The sequence below is a fragment of the Phyllopteryx taeniolatus genome, chromosome 4 (genome assembly GCF_024500385.1).
Source record: "Phyllopteryx taeniolatus isolate TA_2022b chromosome 4, UOR_Ptae_1.2, whole genome shotgun sequence".
In the NCBI taxonomy this organism is placed as follows: domain Eukaryota; kingdom Metazoa; phylum Chordata; class Actinopteri; order Syngnathiformes; family Syngnathidae; genus Phyllopteryx; species Phyllopteryx taeniolatus.
This window is the reverse complement of record NC_084505.1, coordinates 29,835,037-29,855,625: the sequence shown is the minus strand read 5'-3', so window position 1 is coordinate 29,855,625 and position 20,589 is coordinate 29,835,037. Positions and strand designations below refer to the sequence as shown.

Sequence of the window (20,589 nt, the reverse complement as noted above, 5' to 3'; positions counted from 1 at the left end):
ACGGCGCCATGCTTGGATAGTCAAATAAATTGGATTCATAATTTAAAAAAAATAATTAAAAAAAAGTTTTGTCAATCAAAGCTATTGGAGTAACAATCAGTTGTGGAATGTGGATGCCAGATCCGGACAGGTGACATAGCACACACGCATGTGGCAATCCTAACTTGTACAACGTGCGACGCGTGTCCGCGTGCGTTTGCACAACCGAGTGTTCCCTCGCTCTCTGACATTCGACACCTGACCTCCGCCATGTCACACATCTCACTCCAGTGCGGACAGCGACCGTAGCCGTGACAACCTCCTCCTTTGCTTTCCACAACACACACACACCGCACACAAATGGAAGAAGTTGCGAACAGCAGTCAAGTCAGCTCAATGTTTGAATGTTTTGAAGCCCAGGCCTAAAAGTATTCTTTTTTTTCCCCTCATGCTTATGATTGAGCAATTCACAGGTCTCACTTTTAATCATGTAAAGCGCATTGAGTGTATGGTATAAATAAATTTGACTTGCCTTGCCAAACCACTTACTCCCACGTTACCGACTGTTGTTCGGTGTCCTTTTGGGGCCACGGATGACATGAGATTACTAGTGACTGCAGAATCTCGTAATCGCTCTACAACATGTTCAAAATGTATTTAAATGGCCAAATCACATCCGGAATATTTACATCTCGGACAAAAAATACACACATTTCAGTGGCATTTTTTTTTTTTTTTTTTTAATTCCCAAAAATACCAACAAGCTGACAACAAGGAACACTAGGAATGAACAAGCAGTGTGTGCTACCGGGAAGGAGCTGAAACTTTCTGCTTTACACCTTAGCACATGTGCCCTACTTTTCACGGAGAAGAAAAAGTCGTATAAAAAACAAAAGATCCAAAATTAATCATCTTATTGTCATCACCAACGACGACAAAAGTTTAATTGCAGTCTCTACATAAGAGCACACAGTTATGAACACATTAAATAACAGTTTGACCATAGAGTAGCCAAGATTTTTAGGTAAGCTAGGATGTCGGACACATTTTGAGTTGATGTTTTGTTTGTTAAATGTGTAGCTCCCGCCTGAAAATGAACCGAAACAGTGAATAGACTAACTTTTAAGAAGTGGTTTTAAAATATAATCAAAACATTTTTGCTTTTAATTTTAACAACATTCTTTGGCCAAAATAACTACTTTCGTGATACGGGAATAAAGATTTTGTAGTTGGTATGTTGATTCTGATGCAAAATACGGCACACCCTCCAAATTTTCAATGTATAAAACAGTGGAAATGACTAATTTTAATACACAATGGATCAATATTTTCTCCTACTTTTCACTTGTTTACACAAAAAAAACCTCATTCAACAAAAAGTACTTTTAACTCAAAATATGTCCGGGATATGAATCAGATTGGGATTTTACTGCAATACCACACCAATCAAAAACCTCTCCAATATCCACCCCATGAATAAATAACCTTGGGAATTTAGAATATTTCCTGATTCAACACACACAGAAAGACAACAGAAGGAGTGTCTTACAAAATTGTTTACATTCAACATCTTCATTTGAAACAGCTTCTTCATTTTTGGTGAACAGGAAATTTAGCAGCTTGAGCATTTAGAATGTAAACCGCCTCCATACTATTTATTAGGGCTGGGCGATTAATCGAAATGTAATCGTGATTTCGATTTTGCCTTCTCACGATCACAAAAACGTGCATGCAAGTTCCTGCGTTGTAAACGTACCCTGAATGCACCGTGTGTTGCTTCTTCTGCCCTCCCTGAGCGTGCTTTAAGCTATTTATTGACACCCCAGTTGGAGTTTACTGTAAAACTAAACCCACAACAAAAATAAAACACAAATGCACACATTATATATTGTATATTTAAATACAAGACATCGCCAGCGTATGCCAACACTTGAAGGGTTAGCTAACAGTAGCATTGGATCACGGGCGAGATTCACCTTCAAATAACGAATATTCACAAACAGCGTAGCAACACATACAAGAATATTCACAAACAGCGTAGCAACACATACAACCATCAATGTAACAATATTCACTGGCGTATAGTCTTCCAAATTTGAAAAACGCGTTGAAGTATTATTGCACATACAACCATCAATGTAACAATATTCACTGGCGTATAGTCTTCCAAATTTGAAAAACGCGTTGAAGTATTATTGCAACTCTCTTCTTCTCTTTTTTGTTAGCCGACTATAAATATGCAGCTCCATGCATACATCGCACCACACTGCCCCTAAGAGGCCAAGGAGTGCAGAGCAGGAACGGCGCTTTGTATAAAAAGACAAATGTTTTTTCCCCCCGTCTCATAAAATTATGACAAAAAATAAATAAATGAATCTTGTTTTAGGTCAATTAGGATTACCAACATTATTTCTGTTTGATATAATTACTGTATATATTTTTAGACAAATATATATACAGTAATAAGACAGTCACCCAAGGCGTGCCAATGGTTTTAGCCATGACTATTTTTATTTATTATTTTTATTTCTATTTTGTAATATATTACGACAACCCCAATTCCAATGAAGTTGGGACGTTGTGTTAAACATAAAAACAGAATACAATAATTTGCAAATCATGTTAAACCATTTAATTGAATACACTACAAAGACAAGATATTTAATGTTCAAACTGATGAACTTTGTTTTTAGCAAATAATCATTAACTTAGAATTTTATGGCTGCAACACGTTCCAAGAAAGCTGGGACAGGTGGCAAGTTGAGGAACGCTCATCAAACACATCCCACAGGTGAACAGGCTCATTGGGAACAGGTGGCTGCCATGATTGGGTAGAAAAGGAGCTTCCCTGAATTGCTCAGTCATTCACAAGCAAAGATGGGGCGAGGTTCACCTCTTTGTGAATAAGTGCGTGATAAAATAGTCCCAACAGTTTAAAGACAATGTTCCTCAACGTACAATTGCAAGGAATTTGGGGATTTTATCATCTACGCTCCATATCATCATCATCAAAAGGTTCAAGAATCTGGAGAATTCACTGCATGTAAGCCGCAAGGCCGAAAACCAACATTGAATGCCCGTGACCTTCGATCCCTCAGGCGGCACTGCATCAAAAACCGACATCAATGCGTAAAGGATATCACCACGTGGGCTCAGGAACACTTCAGTAAACCATCCATCCATTTTCTGAGCCGCTACTCCTCACTCGGGTCGCAGCTATCATCGGCCAGGAGGCAGGGTACACCCTGAACTGGTTGCCAGCCAATCGCAGGGCACATAGAAGCAAACAACCATTTGCACGGGCAATTTAGAGTTGTCAATTAACCTACCATGCATGTTTTTGGGATGTGGGAGGAAACCGGAGTGCCCGGAGAACACCCACGCAGGCACGGGAAGAACACGCACTCCACAGGCAGGGCCGGGGATTGAACCCCCGTCCTCAGAACTGTGAGGCAGACGATCTAACCAGTCGCTCACCGTGCCGCCTGATAAAAGGGACACAACTGACTTTCCATTGAATCCAAATGGTGGTCATGTTCATTTTCCCACTTGCATTCAGCATGTAAAGTATAACATGCACAAACCAGTCGGCCACCGTGCCGCCTTCAGAAAACCAATGTCAGTAAATAGTTCAGCACTACAGCCGTAAGTACAAGATGCGAACCAAAAGCCATTTATCAACAACACCCAGAAACGCCGCCGGCTTCTGGGCCTGAGCTCATCTAAGATGGACTGACGCAAAGTGGAAGTGTTCTGTGGTCCGATTCCACATTTCAAATTGTTTTTGGGAAATTGTGGACGTCGTGTCCTCCGGGCCAAAGAGGAAAAAAACCATCTGGACCGTTATGGCCCAATTAGTGCCGATGGCATGGGTAACTTACATTTGTGCAGGCATCATTAATGCTGAAAGGTACATACAGGTTTTGGAGAAACATATGCTGCCATCCAAGCAACGTCTTTTTCATGGATGCTGCCATCCAAGCAACGTCTTTTTCATGGATGTCCAGACCTGTCTCCATTGAAAATATATGGTGCATTATGAAGCGTAAAATACGACAACGGAGACCCCGGCCTGTTGCTGACGCTGTACATCGAGCAAGAACGGGAAAGAATTCCACCTGGAAAGCTTCAAGAAATAGTGTCCTCAGTTCCCAAACGTTTATTGAATGTTGTTAAAAGGTGATGTAACAGTGGTAAACATGACCGTGTCCCAGATTTCTTGGAACGTGTTGCAGCCATCAAATTATAAGTTAATGACTAAAAACAAAGTTGTTTGAACATTAAATATCTCGTCTTTGTAGTGTATTCAATTAAATGGTTGAACATGATTTGCAAATTACTGTATTCTGTTTTTATGTGTTTAACACAACGTCCCAACTTCATTGGAATTGGGGTTGTATTTTGTTACCAATTTATTTTCTGTTTTTTTTAAGCTATATTTAAAGTTGAGTATTGGTAGTTAGATAATAATAATGGTGTTTATTCCTCGTGATTTCTAGATCAAAATAATCGTGATAATTCTTTTTCCCCCCCCCATAATCGCCCAGCCCTAATATTGGAGTTCTTCATTCAACGAGAGCATAACGCCTCACAAAGTTGAGCAGTGCGACTCTCTGGAGAAGACAGACACACTTTTGACCAAGTCATTGAAACCTTCACATCCTTTACGGTTGTCATGACTAGAAATAAAAATAAATAAATAAAAGCTTACAGACGTTAACTACCATACAGTAGAGTTACAGGCGTGAGCATCAAAAAGGTAGTTAATGGAAATGACCTACAACATCCAGCAAGTGTCTGAAAGGCACACTTGTTTCAAGACGTCACTGATTGGATTGGCTTTTGAATCACTGTTCCTGAATAATTGGGCGGCATCCCAATGGGTCCTCGTTTACAGTAGCTCAAGGCACCAGCAAAAAAGAAATGTTGCAAAAAGCTTTGGTTACATTCAGTCACAAACGACAAGCTGTGCAATAATCCAGACGTAATGTCCGGTGCTTCTTTGGATGGTGCTGAGGTCAAAAACAAAGTCACAAAAATGACAAGTTATTTCAAAAAAAAAAAAGAAAAAAAAGGCTTCATTTTTGTTCTGGAAAAAAAACAATCAAACTGAATATCTTCAGCATGTTGTGGTCATGCAGTGTCTATGTCCTCCTCCACAATCAGCATTTGCCTCTGCAAAGAAAAAAAAATTACATTCAACTTTCGTGTCAGTGAACACATCACAGATGCAAGGCAACGAAATGCAGACCGCATCTAAAGTGGAGCACCTCGGGACAAAGTTCAGCATATTTCCCACATTGCGATAATAGTCAGTCAAGGCCTGACTGTGTTAAGGATGCGTTTTTTTCCTTCCGGATCTGATAGGGAAACGTTCGGGGCTGACAATAGTAAATGTTAATAAACCTGTTCCAATACTTTCCATAACAAATCATTACGTGTGGTCAACACTGCCGATTAGGAAGCTTGCGCTGTTGCCAGACAGCAACTAGTTGTGTTGAGTGTCTCACAAATCATTTACCACAATAAAAATGAGAAAAACAGTTTGCAGCCATAATGTAGCAACCAAATAAGCCAACAGTTAACCTAGCGTCTTCTATTACTTCTCCTACTAAGTCTACTCTTTGTTCTTCTTTGGATTTTTTCTTTTCGGTGAAATGCAAGGTTCTGACTGTATCCTTCTTTAGACAGCAAACTAGTTTCTTGTTTAACCTCTGCTGGTTGCAGCCAAGTCGTGCACTCCATTTGGCCAATCGAGAATCATAGAAATAATATGGCCCATCCCGAGTTGAGCTGAAGTGAAAGTGAGGATTACCTGTAGATGGACGTAGCCTTCAGAGTTCCTGAAGCATTGCTCCTCGTCCTCGGTGGTCTTCTGGTACACGGGGTTGACAAAGCGGATGGTGTTAGTGTTCCTCAGTCGCCAGTGTCTCCATAGCAACAATGCTCCCAACACCAAATGGAACACGGCCACTGTGTTGAAGGAGGAAGAAAGGATGAAGGGTTGAGGTTTAAATGTGAGGCAGCGCAAAGAAGAGTAAGCTGTCTTGTAGGATGCCAAAAAATACCAATTGGAATTGCGATGTAGAGAGCAGGAGTGTGGGACGACTGCGCCTCTGCGGGCTCGTCTGCATGTCTGTCTGCTGAAAAAGTAGAGAGGAGAATTTTTTCCAATGGTATTCCTTCACAATCTAGAGAATCGTTTAGAATGCACTTTTCATGCTCAAAACAGCAACAATTGCAAAGTAACGTATTGACAAGGACTACGTTCACATAACATGTCCAGTCGGGATTTTTAGATCATTCACGATTAAAAATATCCTCATCGTGGGGGAGATGTTCCAGACCCACCTGCTCGAGGAGAAAATCTGCAGTAGTGCCAAATACTTTAAACATTAGAATGCAAAGTTGGTAAGCGAAAAAATTTATAGAAAATACTGTAAGCATTGTAGTGTTGGTGCGTTAGATATGCGCGTGGTGTCGTTGGGTCTGCGTGAGTGTCTGGGTGTAGGCCGTGGCCGACAGCAGATTCTGTGTGTGTGAATATAGAGGGGGCACGAACAATGCACCAAGATATAGCGGGTTTACTATTACTGCTAATACGAAGACAAAGTACTGCAAGTATTTAAGCATTTAGGTAATGACCTAAATTCTGAGTAAAGCCGGCACTAGTGTAGGCGTGATGTACCTTGAGCGGGATCAGAAGGCGGAAGCCTGGGGGAGACGTCGGGCTTCCGCGACCGATTGGTGGAGGTCGTGGTGGTGGTTTCAGCAGTCGTGCTGGTATTTGTCGGAACTGTGCTTTCGTGTGGCTCACCCTCGTCGCTTACGGCAGGAGGCGCTAGTGCACAAACCCAAATTAAGAGTTCGTGTCTATCGATTTCAACGTCCACCACAGTGGTGCAGTGAGACTCGTACCTGCCACACATTTCCTCATGTCGGGCGCCATGCTCATGTTATCAGGGCAGGCGCAGGTGTACTTGGGCGAGCGTTGGTTGATGACAGGCGCAGGAAGGCACAGGAACTCACAGCCTCCGTTCAGACAGTCGCCCTCTGTGCACCAGTTGGAACCTGAAAGCAAGAGAAAAAGGTTAAAAGAATGACATAAACCTTTTTCTTTTGGCATAAACCTTTTTCTTTTGTTGCGATCTGAATTGCGGTGACTTGGGTGTACCGTTCGGTTGCTTGAGGTCGTGGTAGAGCACGATGTCCTCTGGGTGGTCCAGGTCCTCGGCGAGCGCCGTGATGCTTTCTCCCGTCTTCCGGTCGGCACTGAAAACGGCGCCGTTGTCCGCATCCGTCCAAAACACTTCATCCTGCACAACAGCAAAAACACAACCAATGTAGCTACAGTAACTGAGCCAAATTGATCAAAAGTGCACACTCAGCATTGCACAGGCTAGGTAGCAACCAAACACACGTGACCTAAATTACTCACTGACCTTTGGAAATAATTCAACTCTGAAATAAGTTAATTGCGCACACACCCGTGCTTGAAAACACCGCAGAGGTGCGCGTCACACACGCTGCCAAGAAAATCCAATTGAGCAATCGTCGACAACGTGAATATACAACCAGACTACAAAAATGGGTTTAGCATTTATTGCAGGATCTGGTGTCCATGTCACTTGAATACCTAACAAAACGAGGAAATCTCTTATGTGAGGAGAATATATTGGCACACACTGACATGTCATATAAAGAAGACCAAAAAAATGCAAAGAAAAAAAAAAAAGTTGTAGCTAGAATAAACTAAATATGCAATCATTTTTATATATACATAGGAACCGCTGAAGTCAATCATCCCTGAGGTCATAAAATTCAGAATTTTACCATATTTGGAGGCAAATGTTTTTCTACGTTGCAATAATAAGCAATGATGGCAGTCCAGGCTGCTCTGTTCAATGTGGCCCAACTCAAAACTGAGTCAACAAAAAAAAAATTACAGAAGAAAAATGGAATGCACACGGCAGAAAAAGATGCCTTTATTCTCGGAGACTCACCTCCGAGGCACAAGGAAGCTAACTTAAGCGAACTATAATTATAGCAAAAATGTCCTTAGTTTTCGTTTTTGTCAATTAATTCCATACGTGAGCTTCCGGGGTTGATTTGAAAATGTATTTATTTCGGTACGGCTGCAAGGAAACAAGGAAGGTCAGTCAAACAGTCGTTTGGGAATCGTAGTTCTTTTACCGTGTGTCGCCTAGAAATGACATCACTGGGTAGCAGCCAATAAAAAGGCGCTTCTTCAAATTCTGTGGACTGTTGTATCGTACCTGTATTTGATTTGTGGACGTTCATCTGTTACTAAGGTAATACATACAGTTTTCTTTTTTTAAATTATAATCCACAACTATTTTTAATTTTCACCCAAGCCACTACAAGAGTAGATGACAGAATGCTGATTAAGCCTATCATCTTCTGAAACATCACGCTATATTTTTCAATATTTATTTTTTTATATTCAGTGACTATCCTATACATTCCCACGCCGGATCACTTGGTGGTGCTCTAAAATGACGTATTTTAGCTACGAACGGGCAGGGCCATATATGGACAGCGCGCAGGTCGACTGAGCCACAGCTAAAGGAGAAAGCATGCGGGGTTGGAAAGAGGAGAGCGGTCAAGCATTTAGCCTACGTCATATCGATGTAATATAGCTTTAATATCACACACTCAACCTGCATAAAAACAAAAACAAAACAACAAACTAATTTAAAAAAAGTCAAAACTATAATGGAAAATCCAAAACTACTATAACACTGTTTCACTTCACCACGTCCATTTACGGCGACTAACCAAATACACAATTGACTGTTTTTACATATGAATGTTCTAAACTCACAATTAAGAATATTAAAATGCTACGTAAACACAATTTCCACAGTTAATACAGCTTTTGTGATGGAAAACATTTGATTCAGGAACTGATTAATAATATTTCTATGGAAAAAAAAAAAAAAAACTTTCACCGAAACAATGTTCTTCATGTCATGTTATGACTTCATCACTAACCTCAAACAGAGTCAGAGAGCGGGGATGTGAGAGGTTCTCTTCGCTGAAAATGAGGGTGTGTCTGCTCCCTCCGTTCGCGTCCACACTGGACAGCGTGTGTAACTTGGAGTCCACCCAGTAGAGGCGCTGGTTGGCCATGTCTGCCCGCCCCCGCCGCCAACAAACATTTCATTGGTCGATTATTACGGCTGTTTGCTTGTCTAAGTGACGGATGTGAGCTTACCGAAGGAGATTCCATTGGGCCACACTATGTTGTCGGTTACCAAGGCGACACGGTCGGCTCCGTTCAAACCGCTCTTTTCTATCTTCGCCTCGTCGCCCCAGTCGCTCCAGTACATGAAGCTGACAGAAAGACACAAGACGGTTGGAATCGTGTTCAGCATCAATCATCAATGAAGCTCTTAAAGCTCACTCACTTGTTGACGGGATCCACCGTTATGGCTTTCGGCCTGTGAATATTGTCAGCGATCAGCGTCTTCCTCTTGCGGCCGTCTGTCGTCGCCACGGAGATGGTCTGCAAAGAACCGTCGGTCCAGTAGATGTTGCCGTGGATCCAGTCCACGGCGAGGCCTTCCGGGGCCTCGATCCCATCGCCGATCACCACTTTGTGCCGGGACGTGTTGGCGGCCACGTCGATCCTGCAGCTGCCAGGGGAAAGCGTCGTATTCAATTATCGCTCACGTCGAGAGCACATATACGGAAGCGGATTAAAAACCACACTAAACCCACAGAGATGTAAAAATTTAATTTAAGTCTGCACCATTTGGCTTTTGAAAAAGCAACAGGTGGCTGCACTAATCCTAACGTGGCCATTTCAGCCTATCAGAAGCCTGAAGTTAATTTCGAGAGGAAAAAGTACAAAAACATCAATGTTGAATAGTGATTTTGAGGTAGAGTTTCATGTGACCATAAAGTTAACATATGCACATAATAAAAAGTGAATAAAAAAAGTCACTATTAAACATCTCATTTTAGGGATAACAGCAAGCATTAAAAACTAGAAATGGCTACGATGTATCACGCCTGCATTCTGATCATTTATGATACTGATAATGGATTATAAAGGTTAATCAATAAAACAATCAGCCCAAATCCACAGTAAAAAATACAGTCCTTTGAATTTACTTATTTTACATCGGTTGCAAATTATTAAAATATGGTAAACTGATATATTTATTTTCCAATTTTTCCTTCTCGAAAGTTACGTCGCTTTACCAAATTTTAATTACGTGCAACCAATGTACTTGTTCAAGTTGGGTAAATGTAAAGGAGTTTTCTTCCCAGTGTAAATTGTCTTTGAAGGTCATTGAATCTAGAGAAAGAAAACACTTCACTGAAATCCAATTTTTGAGATCATTAATTGCCGGTGTACAAAATTTGCACATTAACCAACTAAAACTTCTGCCCAACAGATGGCTATACGACTTTCTGACCAAAGGCGGATTCATCAGTGGGCTTTTCACCTGTAGATTTTCTTGTCTGAAAGGTCCGACCAGAAGATGATCTTGTTGGGCATGTCAATGTCCAGAGCAACTGCGTTCTTCAGCTCGCTCATCACAGGCATGTACTCTTGGCGATCCACCGTCACCATCCTCACGTCGTGCTTGTCGGTGAAGTAAAGTGTGGGCCTGGCCCCTGGAGGAGACACCGAGGCCAAAGGTGACAAAGCCATCTTCATTTTGGTGATTGCATGTTTCAAGCATTACCTAACACGGCTTTGCAAGTCTTGCTGGCAGGGTCCATCTGATAGCCTTCGTTACAATCGCACTTGTAGCCTCCAGGCTCATTGATGCAAATCTGACTGCAAATGTCCGGGTCCGCACATTCGTCGACGTCTGCAGGTGGTAGGTGACAAGGTCAAAGGTCTGTGGTCGGCTCTCATTGAAAAGAATGCTCTTTGTCTTAACTTTCTTCATCCTTCAAGGCTACACCCATGTTTCGTAGCACTCACCTTCACAGCTTCTTTCGTCCGCTTTCAGTCCGTATCCAGGAGGGCAGGAGCAGCTGTAGCCGAGTTTGTGATCAATGCAACCGTGGGAGCAGCCGCCATTTCCAATCAAGCACTCGTTCTGGTCTGTCGTGGAGACCCGCACAACCGCAACAATAAAAAGAACATTCTTTTTCAAAGGCAGACTTTTTGGCAAAGTTCTTAAGTTGAATGAATAAAGAGCTCAAGTCACGACAACCACTTTCCAAAGCTACTTCGATACTCTTTCAAACAATAAAATACACAAGCCAGTCAACATTTTCCAGCTTATGAGCTATAACAGTGTACAGAAATGGGAACGAGCACTTGCCACACTGTCCGACTGGTTCATCCGAATTGTCTAGACAGTCTTGCTGCTTGTCGCACACCTTGGCCGTGCCGACGCACTCCCCGCTGCCGCACTTGAATTGAGTGGGGGCGTCGCATGCGACTTCTAGGGAGAAGAGCAAACGTTTAAAAGCAACAGTCATTTACGAGGAATTACCAATGTTAATTGTACATATGGGGGGGGGGGGGGGGGGAGACAAAAAGGCATCAAATCTATCTCCAATTACATGGTTGTGCACAATCACAATATCTCCAGATTCTGTATTATGTAGGGTTGCAAATTCCAGGGATTTGAAATCTACAGATTCATCTCAAAAATACAATTGTGCAAAACTTTAGTTTCCGTAGTTAAATCACAGGTTCAACTACACTTCGGAACTAACTTATCTTTAAATGTTATCCTTTGTTAAAAACAACCCCATTTTATGCAAATTCAGTTGAGTCTTAGTCCGACGCACAGAGCACATAACTTACTGTATTGCCGAGCCCATACAAAGTCTAGAGCTTTACATATTCACAATCCATTAGCTAATTTTCCCATGGAACATTTCCAGAGTGTTTCTAGAACCTCTGGTTCCAATAATAAAGTCACCTGCTTGGCAGCCGATCTCATCGCTGGAATCCGGGCAGTCGCGCACGTTGTTGCACTGACTGCTGCCGTGGATACACGTGCCGTTACTACACGGGAACTGATCGGGGCGACAGCTAGGGGCAGCTGGAAAAAGAAAATGGATGAAATGACAAAGGAGGAGACTAAAGCGGAAGTTGGTTTAAACAACAAATGATCGGAAAATCCTGGTCTGTGAGCTCCATGACAGCATTTGATGGTTTGCCATGCAATGCTAAAAAAACAAAAACTTTTTAGCATCCCATTTTCCAAATCCTTCCATATCTTCTACAACTTTAGCCGTCTCAGATTTATTACTTTACGCCCGATGCATTTTGCCCCCATGCAGCAGTCGCTTGCTCCAAGCTCGACACTTTCACGCTTTCCACAAATCAGCAACACAAAAAGAAACGTGCATTAAAAATAGCACATAAAAACACTTCCCTGTTAAAGTTACCTAGAAACTAACACCCCTAATATTTACATCTCTTTTTCAGAAGAACATTGTAGTGTGCCATAGCTGCATAGTGGTAGGCTGTTCCAAAATAATAAACTGAGTGGCCACACCACATAAATTATGAACCCGTCATTTGCTTATGAAAGCACTTGGCCTGGGGCTTACTTCGACAGATTAAATGTAAATTATGTTATGTAATTACAGGATTGTTAATTCCACATCTTTACATAATGTCAACACTGTATATTAATTTTATATTTTAGTATATAATTTAATAAAAAGAAAAAAGCAAACGATCAGAATGTTGCTTCCATTTTAGCCAGGAAACACCTTGATGATTGATTGATATTTGCGTGTGCAAAATATAGGATGGACCTCAGAGGACCGAACTGGACTGAAAATCCTCGAAAAGAGTAAACCAACTCACTGCAGTTGACTTCATCCGACCCATCATTGCAGTCTTTGTCTCCATCACAGCTCCACATCCAGTGGATGCACTGGCCATCGGCGCACTGGAACTGGTGGTCCCCACAAGTCACCACGGGGATGTGGGGGCGGTTGTCCGCACAGTTCTGGGGCCACTCGTCAGAGGCGTCGCTGCAGTCCGCGTCGCCGTCGCAGCGCCAGCTATCGGGCACGCACCTCGAGTTGTTACACTGGAAGTATTGCGGGTTACAGGTGGGTTTTGGGCAGGAGGCCTCGTCTGAGCCGTCGGCGCAGTCCCTGTCGTTGTCGCACATATAGCTGGAGTAGATGCATTGACCGCTGTCACAGCGAAACTGCTGGGCTGTGCACTGCTTTGCCGCTGTGGTTGAGGACGGAGGAAGAAAGGGATGAATGCCAACACTATGCTAACACAGGTTGCTAATCCGACCATTGTTATAGTTACAGGATACTGGGGGCAATCTAATAAGATAATTATGCCCAAATTTGAGTTGACACTGTCAGAGAGGTATTAATTTGACAAGGTTTATTACTGTGGTTGGCCTACCTTCCATATAATATACAGAAAAATACATGTTGTTTGTAGTATAATACAATCAACACAAAACAAAGCAGGATTTTCCTCTCTCGCATAACTGTTTGGCTAAGAAAATAATAATGTTCTTGACTATAAAATGATGAAAAAAAAAAAGGAATTTTGGGCTGCCTCTAGCGCCAAAATCTGACATCATGAACTGTTATTTGACCACCTTTCCACCAAGTTGGGTGTCATTTTTAACTGCAATTACGGTATAACACCAACAGGCAGCGCTGTATCAGAATCAGGTGGAGGTCGAAGAATAAATAACAAAAATGAATAGTTTTGACTCTTGACATAGACCAATAATCCTCAATAGATGGGAAGATATGTTTTACATATGCTGAGAAGAAAGCTAGCTATTACAGTAAACTGTGTAATTTGTGCGTTCATCATCTGCCATCTATACAATTCCAAGCTTACAGCAGTTTTGCTCGTCAGCGCCGTTTTGACAGTCGACGTCGCCGTCGCAGTGCCAGATCTGCGGCAGACACTGATGCTGGGGGGGACCGCAGCTCATCTCGGACTCCAGACACAGTCTGCCCACTGAGGAGACAAAAACGCGACTCATAGGACTCGACTCCTTCGAACAGAGCGTAAAGAAAGATAAACCATTTACACTGCAAATTTGTGACGTGTGATCTTTCTCACATCCGGACATAAAAATGTTGCATAAATTCAAAGATTATTTTGCTCAATGTATATGGTCTTTGCCCTGTTCTTACGTGTGGTTTTCTCCAGATACTCCAGCTTTTGCTGATACTCTAAATTAGGGCTGCAACTAACAATTATTCGAATAATCAATGAATCTGGTGATTATTTCTTTGATTAATCCATGAAGCGGATTTAAAAAAAACTTTTAAAAATGGCCATTCCTTTATTCAAAAATAAAGGAACCTGTGTTTTAAAATCTCCTTAACTTCCGTGGTTCCAAGCGTGTTCGTTTTCGTGAAAGAACTTCGTTCACAACAATGTATCAAAACCAACCAATTTATTCCTGACAGAGGAGTCTATACATTTGCAGAGCTCTGGGTTCGTAACTATCCCCATCTTATCCTTAGCAGATAAAGTAGTCGAACGAACGCTATCTGACTCTACCCCAGACTTTATACAATGTTTCAAACAGGCCAGTATGGAATCGCTGTCGTCTGATTGGTCAGACGTCAGATGTCAGCTCACATTCCTGCATTCAATGTTAATAGTGGCTCCCCGCAGTTCCTTTCTTCCTTGAGATGTGTCTCCAAATACCGCCCGATGGGGCCAAATACCCCTATACTCCAATACACATTCTCTTCCAGACTAGTTAGAATTATACATTAGAATATAAAGTATTCTATATTCCCTTCAAAAAAAACCTTACTTCAAACTGACTGCAGAAAATGCACTAACAAATTATGATTCATTTCCTGGTTTGGTCCGTAACGTAAAAAAAAATGGGCAAAAATGTTGATCATTAGTTTCCAAAGTGAACGCATATGTTTGCTAATGTCTTATTTTGATTAAAAACAAAGACAATCAGTCTGCTTTCATGGAGGAGCACTGAAATCGGAGAATATTTATCAACGAAAGGCTGAAATTCCGAAGATTTGGACAATTTTAGGTGAAAAAGTCTCTAAACGATTAAGCGATTATCAAAATAGTTATTGATTAAATTGATCATCGGTTAGTTGGCGATTAATCGTTGCACCTCTACTCAAAATATCTATAGGTGTGAATGTGCCCTGCGATTGGCTAGCGACCGCCGCAAGCTATACCCTGGCTCTCGCCCAGAGTCAGCTGTGGTAAGCTCCAGTTATACGCAACCCTAACGACGACAAATGCTGTAGAAAATGACAAAATGAATCGATAATCGTTTGCGGTATCATCGATGACGGGATTCGCACGTAATTTTCTTCATGGTAAAAATCCCCTCTCATCATGCAAAGTCCAGGTTGATAAAAATTCCAAAGTCAAGGAAGTAAAAACATACAGCAGTTTTCAGTGAGTTCATCGGTTCCGTCGCCGCAGTCGTCCCAGCCGTCGCAAATCCATCTGCGGGTGACGCAGCGGCCGTTGCCGCACTTCAACTGATACTGGTTGCATTCGTATGCTGCACATGTGAATGAAAAACAAGAACAACTGACAGTCAAACGATGACAATATAATTGATACTCAGGGGCATGCAGTAGTAACGGGAGCTTGTGTCAACACACACACACACAAAAAGACAACCTTTTTCATGTTGTTTAACTTTGCAAACAGTTAGGAGACAAGTTACAATCAAACGGCCACTGAATGTCAGATAACAGGAAGTGTGAAAACAACACTACTATTGGCTTTACTCTTGCAGGGTTTGCTTCAACTTTCACTGATCACAATAGCTTCCAAGACAAACAAAAACCTTCAACAAGCATTTTTGATTGATGAAACTTAATACCAGTGGAGTTAATTTGTTATTTTTTGGGGGGGGGGGGGTAGAATTTTAAAATGCAGTGAAAAATTTGGCTCAAGAGCAAGACTTTTGAATTGCGGTCGTGCATGATGTCAGCAAGTCTTGCAAGAATTAAGACCCGCGAGTGAGTTGAGAGACTGCTGAAGATCTGCCATCTGACTCACCTGCGTGTTACAACCTTGCCAATCAATTTTAACATTAAGAGCGTATTTTGTTGCTTTAATAGCAGTGGTAAACTTGATTTACTTGTATGACAGTTCAAGATGTTAAAATGTTACTTAAAACACTACCTGTAAAGTTAAAACAGTTTTTTGATGGTGGTAGTGACAAACTGTGTTGTAACGGTTCGCCGTAGTTGGACAATAAACGTTTGCCATCGGCGTAACAATGACATCACAGCTCCACATAATGTTTGGCCAACGTCAGAAATGACCTTGGCTTATTTTGAGGTCATGCCCTCAGATAGTCACAACCTAAGGTGCGAAAACAGCAACATCATCCACGTGCAGCATTCATTGAGATTCGTCCATCGAGCGCTGGTCTTGTGATGATTCTGAATCAGAATAGCCCATGAAGACAACAGCACGGGAGGAGTCACGCTATCACACCACTGGCTGCTGATTGGTCCCGCAACAGCGTCACCAAGGTAACCAGAAGGCAAGAAGTGCAGGCTGACTGATACTTAATGTATTTCGTTCATTAGCCGGAAACAACCCATCACCTGCTTTGTGGAATAGTTTTGAGTCAGAAAAAACTGCAACAAACCCCCCTCCCTCTGCTTTAACCCAAAACATAATCCCACCCACCCAGCCAAACGGGAAGCTTTTTTTTTTTTTTTAACCATTTACAGGAATAGTTTCCAAAGTGAGTGCAGCTGTGTTAACATACCACGGCAAAGAGACCACAACATTTGCAATTGCAAGCGCCCTGAAACCCACCCCGCCTCCCTCCAAAAAGTCTCGACTGAGTCCTTGTTTCACAAAACCGAAACTAACACGCCTAAGGCCATTTTTTTTCCCCATTTCCCATCACGCTGGGGACTCCATTGTTCTGTTAGGGGACTTCAATGCTCACGTGGGCAATGACAGTGAGACCTGGAAGAGCGTGATTGGGAATGCAACTGATACTGGTTGCATTCGTATGCTGCACATGTGAATGAAAAACAAGAACAACTGACAGTCAAACGATGACAATATAATTGATACTCAGGAGCATGCAGTAGTAACGGGAGCTTGTGTCAACACACACACACACAAAAAGACAACCTTTTTCATGTTGTTTAACTTTGCAAACAGTTAGGAGACAAGTTACAATCAAACGGCCACTGAATGTCAGATAACAGGAAGTGTGAAAACAACACTACTATTGGCTTTACTCTTGCAGGGTTTGCTTCAACTTTCACTGATCACAATAGCTTCCAAGACAAACAAAAACCTTCAACAAGCATTTTTGATTGATGAAACTTAATACCAGTGGAGTTAATTTGTTATTTTTGGGGGGGGGGGTAGAATTTTAAAATGCAGTGAAAAATTTGGCTCAAGAGCAAGACTTTTGAATTGCGGTCGTGCATGATGTCAGCAAGTCTTGCAAGAATTAAGACCCGCGAGTGAGTTGAGAGACTGCTGAAGATCCCGCCTCCCTCCAAAAAGTCTCGACTGAGTCCTTCTTTCACAAAACCGAAACTAACACGCCTAAGGCCATTTTTTTCCCCCATTTCCCATCACGCTGGGGACTCCATTGTTCTGTTAGGGGACTTCAATGCTCACGTGGGCAATGACAGTGAGACCTGGAAGAGCGTGATTGGGAGATGAAAATGTTCCTCGATTTCGGCATGGAAAAAAATAAATAAATAAATAAATACATTTAAAAAATCACACATTCGGAAGATTCGTACACAATAGAAAACTATGTCTGTGATTCACTACTATTATTATTATTATTGTTTTGCTTGAAGTAATTTTGGCAATGAACTTTCAGTTCGACCCGGAAAATGAGATGGCTCGAGGGGACGGCGCCACTGAAAAATTGGAAAAATTTTAAACATCCCATTTCTACTAATAAGACTCACATCCGGGCATTTCCCCACCAAAGAATCAAAGAGTTTCGATCACACATTTCCAAATGCTTTACATCGATTTGAAAATTGGGGTTGATTTTCGACACAAAAAGTGTCGCAGATTCTTACTATCGAGACATTTCGTGCGTGTATTCTATCCAACGATATCATCTTTTTTGATATACGGGTATTTTGAAAATGGCAGTGAGATTCCTAACATGGCGTTGGACCGCGGGAATTTGCGCCCCCTCGTGGAGCCGCGTGTGTGGTGCGCACACACTTGACCCGCAGACAAATGCAAGACGTTCTCGTATTTTCACGCCTCGGTCATCAATCGTGCTACGGCAGTGATGATGATGATGCCAGCCTCACCTGCCAGCGCCGAGCAACTTAGAAGAAGCACGAGCCACGTCGTCAGTCGCCACATGTCCCGCACTTCTTGTTACTTTGCCCCACTTCCACGACACAAAAGAGCACCGCGGCGACCGCCGGAGGATGACGACTGCGACCCAAACGTGGTAAGAAGCGACGGCGGGCGAGCGGAGCCTCTTGCCCGTCATATCGGCGAGACGGGAGGGGGCGGGGCTACAGCAGTGGCGTGATCTTTGAAATGGAACGCCTCGCGTGGGCGGAGGGGGGCGGAGCCGCCGCACCGGGTGGGCGTGTCGGCGTCGGCGAACGTGCTTTCCCGACAGCGCTCAATAAGGAAAAAAAAAAGAAATGCCTTGATTGCCTTTGGAACAAGCGCAACGAAGTTGTGAAGACGTTTACAATAAAAAACGAGTCCATCCGTCATCGCGCACACTTAAACGCACCCACTTGGCACCAGGGGCGATTCTAGGGCCAGGGGTTGAAAGAGTTGCGCGCACCCCGCCAGGCATGATCAGTTTCACTTGCAAATTACAACCCCAATAAGTCATCAACATGGAAAACTATGGGTTGAATATACTGTACACGATGGAGAGCTTGTTTTCCAGTACACAATGTATTTCCATCTTTTGGATAATCATTGATATTGTGTAAGAAACGTTGTTGAAAAAGGGGAATTTGAGTCAGAGGCAAAATTTCGGGCAATGACGACATTGACATGGCATGACCCCCGCCAGCTCAGCAAAATAATTGGGAGTAGTTCTGCAATTTATTTAGCAACTCCTAAGTGACGCGCGGTGGCAAATACTTTTGGTGAGCGAGCTGGGAAGTGGGCGTAATTTTGGCTCGGTTGCGGACGTGCACAACGAGTGACTTTTACGTAGAGGGGCAGATCGGAAGTATTCCTGGAATGGGGAAATACCTGCCGGATTACATATTTCCACACGACCTCAACCACCCACTTTACCTATTACCTGAACCCTGTGTGTGTGCGCGCGCACACAGTTTTACAGTTTCGCAAACTATCCTTCACACACTCCGCGTGATATAATCGAAAACGTCGTTACGAGGTTAAGTGAAGTCAAGCGAATATCAAAGCATCCGGCCAACTTTCTTCTCTCGCCAACAAGCGACTCACCTGCTGCAGCCGCGCGATGAAGAAGCGCGAGCACGAACAACGTCCTCAGTCGCCGCATGTCAATTGCTGCTTTGCCTTCCACTTGCGCCAGACGAAATATTGAGGAGCGCTCACGTCGCTTGCGTGGGGTGGGAGAAGAAAAGGACTTGTTGTCATTCTTTGAATGAAGCGGCACGACGGCAGTGGCGTGATAGAGGAGGCACCTTGACGTGGGCGCGCTCACGTCACGCATCAAAAGCAAAGCAAATTCCTCTCTTTTATAGCAAAGTGGCCATGTGCTTTACATGATCAAAAGCATTCTTAAAGCTTTACATGATCAAAAGCATTCTTAAAAACAAAGAGAACCAAGAAAATGAAAAACAACATACAGTGCAGAAAAGATCATTTAAAAGTGAAAATGTTCTAAAAAGCACAAGGGGACAGAAAAAAAAAAAGGCGTTTTTAACCTGGACCGAAAGACATTGACTTCAGTTCGATTGGCAATTTAATCCATTTGCCTGCAGCCTAGCAGCTAAAAGTTGCTGCACCATGTTTGCTTTGGACTCTCTGCTTCGTTATCCAATCTGAGTCTGTCGATCTCAGAGGGAGCGCTACTGGGTTTATATTCCATTAGCATGTCTTGAATGTATTCAGGACCTAAACCATTTAGTAATTTATAGACCAGCAGAAGAACTGCAAAGTCTATTCTAAAGCTGACTGCGAGCCAGCGTCGAGACTTTAGAATTGGAGTAATATGTTCTGATCTCTTTGTTGTGGTCAGAAACCGAGCTCTTTCATTTTGAATGAGCTGCAGCTGTTTAATGCTCTTTTTAGGGAGTCCAGTCAGAAGACCATTACAATAGTCAAGTCTACTTGAGATAAAAGCATGGATGAGCTTCTCCCGGTCTGCTTGACACAGGCAAGCCTTCACTCCGGATATGTTCTTCAGCTCGTACAAGGCTGTTTAAGTGACTGATTTGATATGACTGCTGAAAGTCAGGTCGGAGTCGATCCACACACCACGGTTGCGGACTTGGTCTGTGATCTTTAAAGAGAGTGACTCCAGGTATTTACGAGCAGCAATCCTATTTTCTTTCCTGTCAAAAACAATGAGCTCAGTTTTGTTGTGGTTTAACTAAAGAAAGTTTTGGGTCATCCAGTTATTTATCTGTTTAAGACAGTGATGCAACACCTCAATTGAACTGTAGTCATCTGGAGACACT

At 42.6% G+C, this 20,589-nt stretch overlaps 1 protein-coding gene across 3 annotated transcripts; it reads right to left on the bottom strand.

Annotated features, from left to right (window-relative positions):
- Positions 1-1,856: 1,856 nt before the first annotated feature.
- ldlrb (low density lipoprotein receptor b) lies at positions 1,857-19,554 on the bottom strand. 3 transcript variants are annotated; one of them, XM_061771491.1, is made up of 18 exons: positions 19,388-19,554; positions 15,363-15,482; positions 13,817-13,939; positions 12,800-13,177; positions 11,901-12,023; positions 11,292-11,414; positions 10,946-11,068; positions 10,701-10,829; positions 10,458-10,629; positions 9,411-9,638; positions 9,218-9,336; positions 8,995-9,134; positions 7,154-7,295; positions 6,898-7,050; positions 6,668-6,820; positions 6,048-6,119; positions 5,795-5,952; positions 1,857-5,154 (listed from the first exon to the last, which is right to left on the bottom strand). In XM_061771491.1, the coding sequence occupies exons 1-18, from the start codon at positions 19,443-19,445 to the stop codon at positions 5,113-5,115; spliced, it is 2,556 nt and encodes an 851-aa protein (XP_061627475.1). In that variant the 5' UTR covers positions 19,446-19,554; the 3' UTR covers positions 1,857-5,112. The 3 variants fall into 3 exon arrangements, with proteins under 3 accessions (XP_061627475.1, XP_061627474.1, XP_061627476.1); XM_061771490.1 differs by having other exon boundaries at positions 6,048-6,122; positions 19,388-19,552; XM_061771492.1 differs by lacking the exon at positions 19,388-19,554 and adding an exon at positions 18,253-18,457 and having other exon boundaries at positions 6,048-6,122.
- Between the last annotated feature and the right edge of the window lie 1,035 nt (positions 19,555-20,589).

Bases quoted from the DNA above. Each gene is read 5' to 3' on its own strand.
- ldlrb (XM_061771490.1), bottom strand. From the start codon at position 19,445: ATGCGGCGACTGAGGACGTTGTTCGTGCTCGCGCTTCTTCATCGCGCG. The intron at 10,830-10,945 runs GTGAGTGCTACG...TACCACCTGCAG, and splicing joins GGACGAAAGAAGCTGTGAAG to ACGTCGACGAATGTGCGGAC. The intron at 5,953-6,047 runs GTATTTTTTGGC...CCTTCAACACAG, and splicing joins CTACATCGCAATTCCAATTG to TGGCCGTGTTCCATTTGGTG.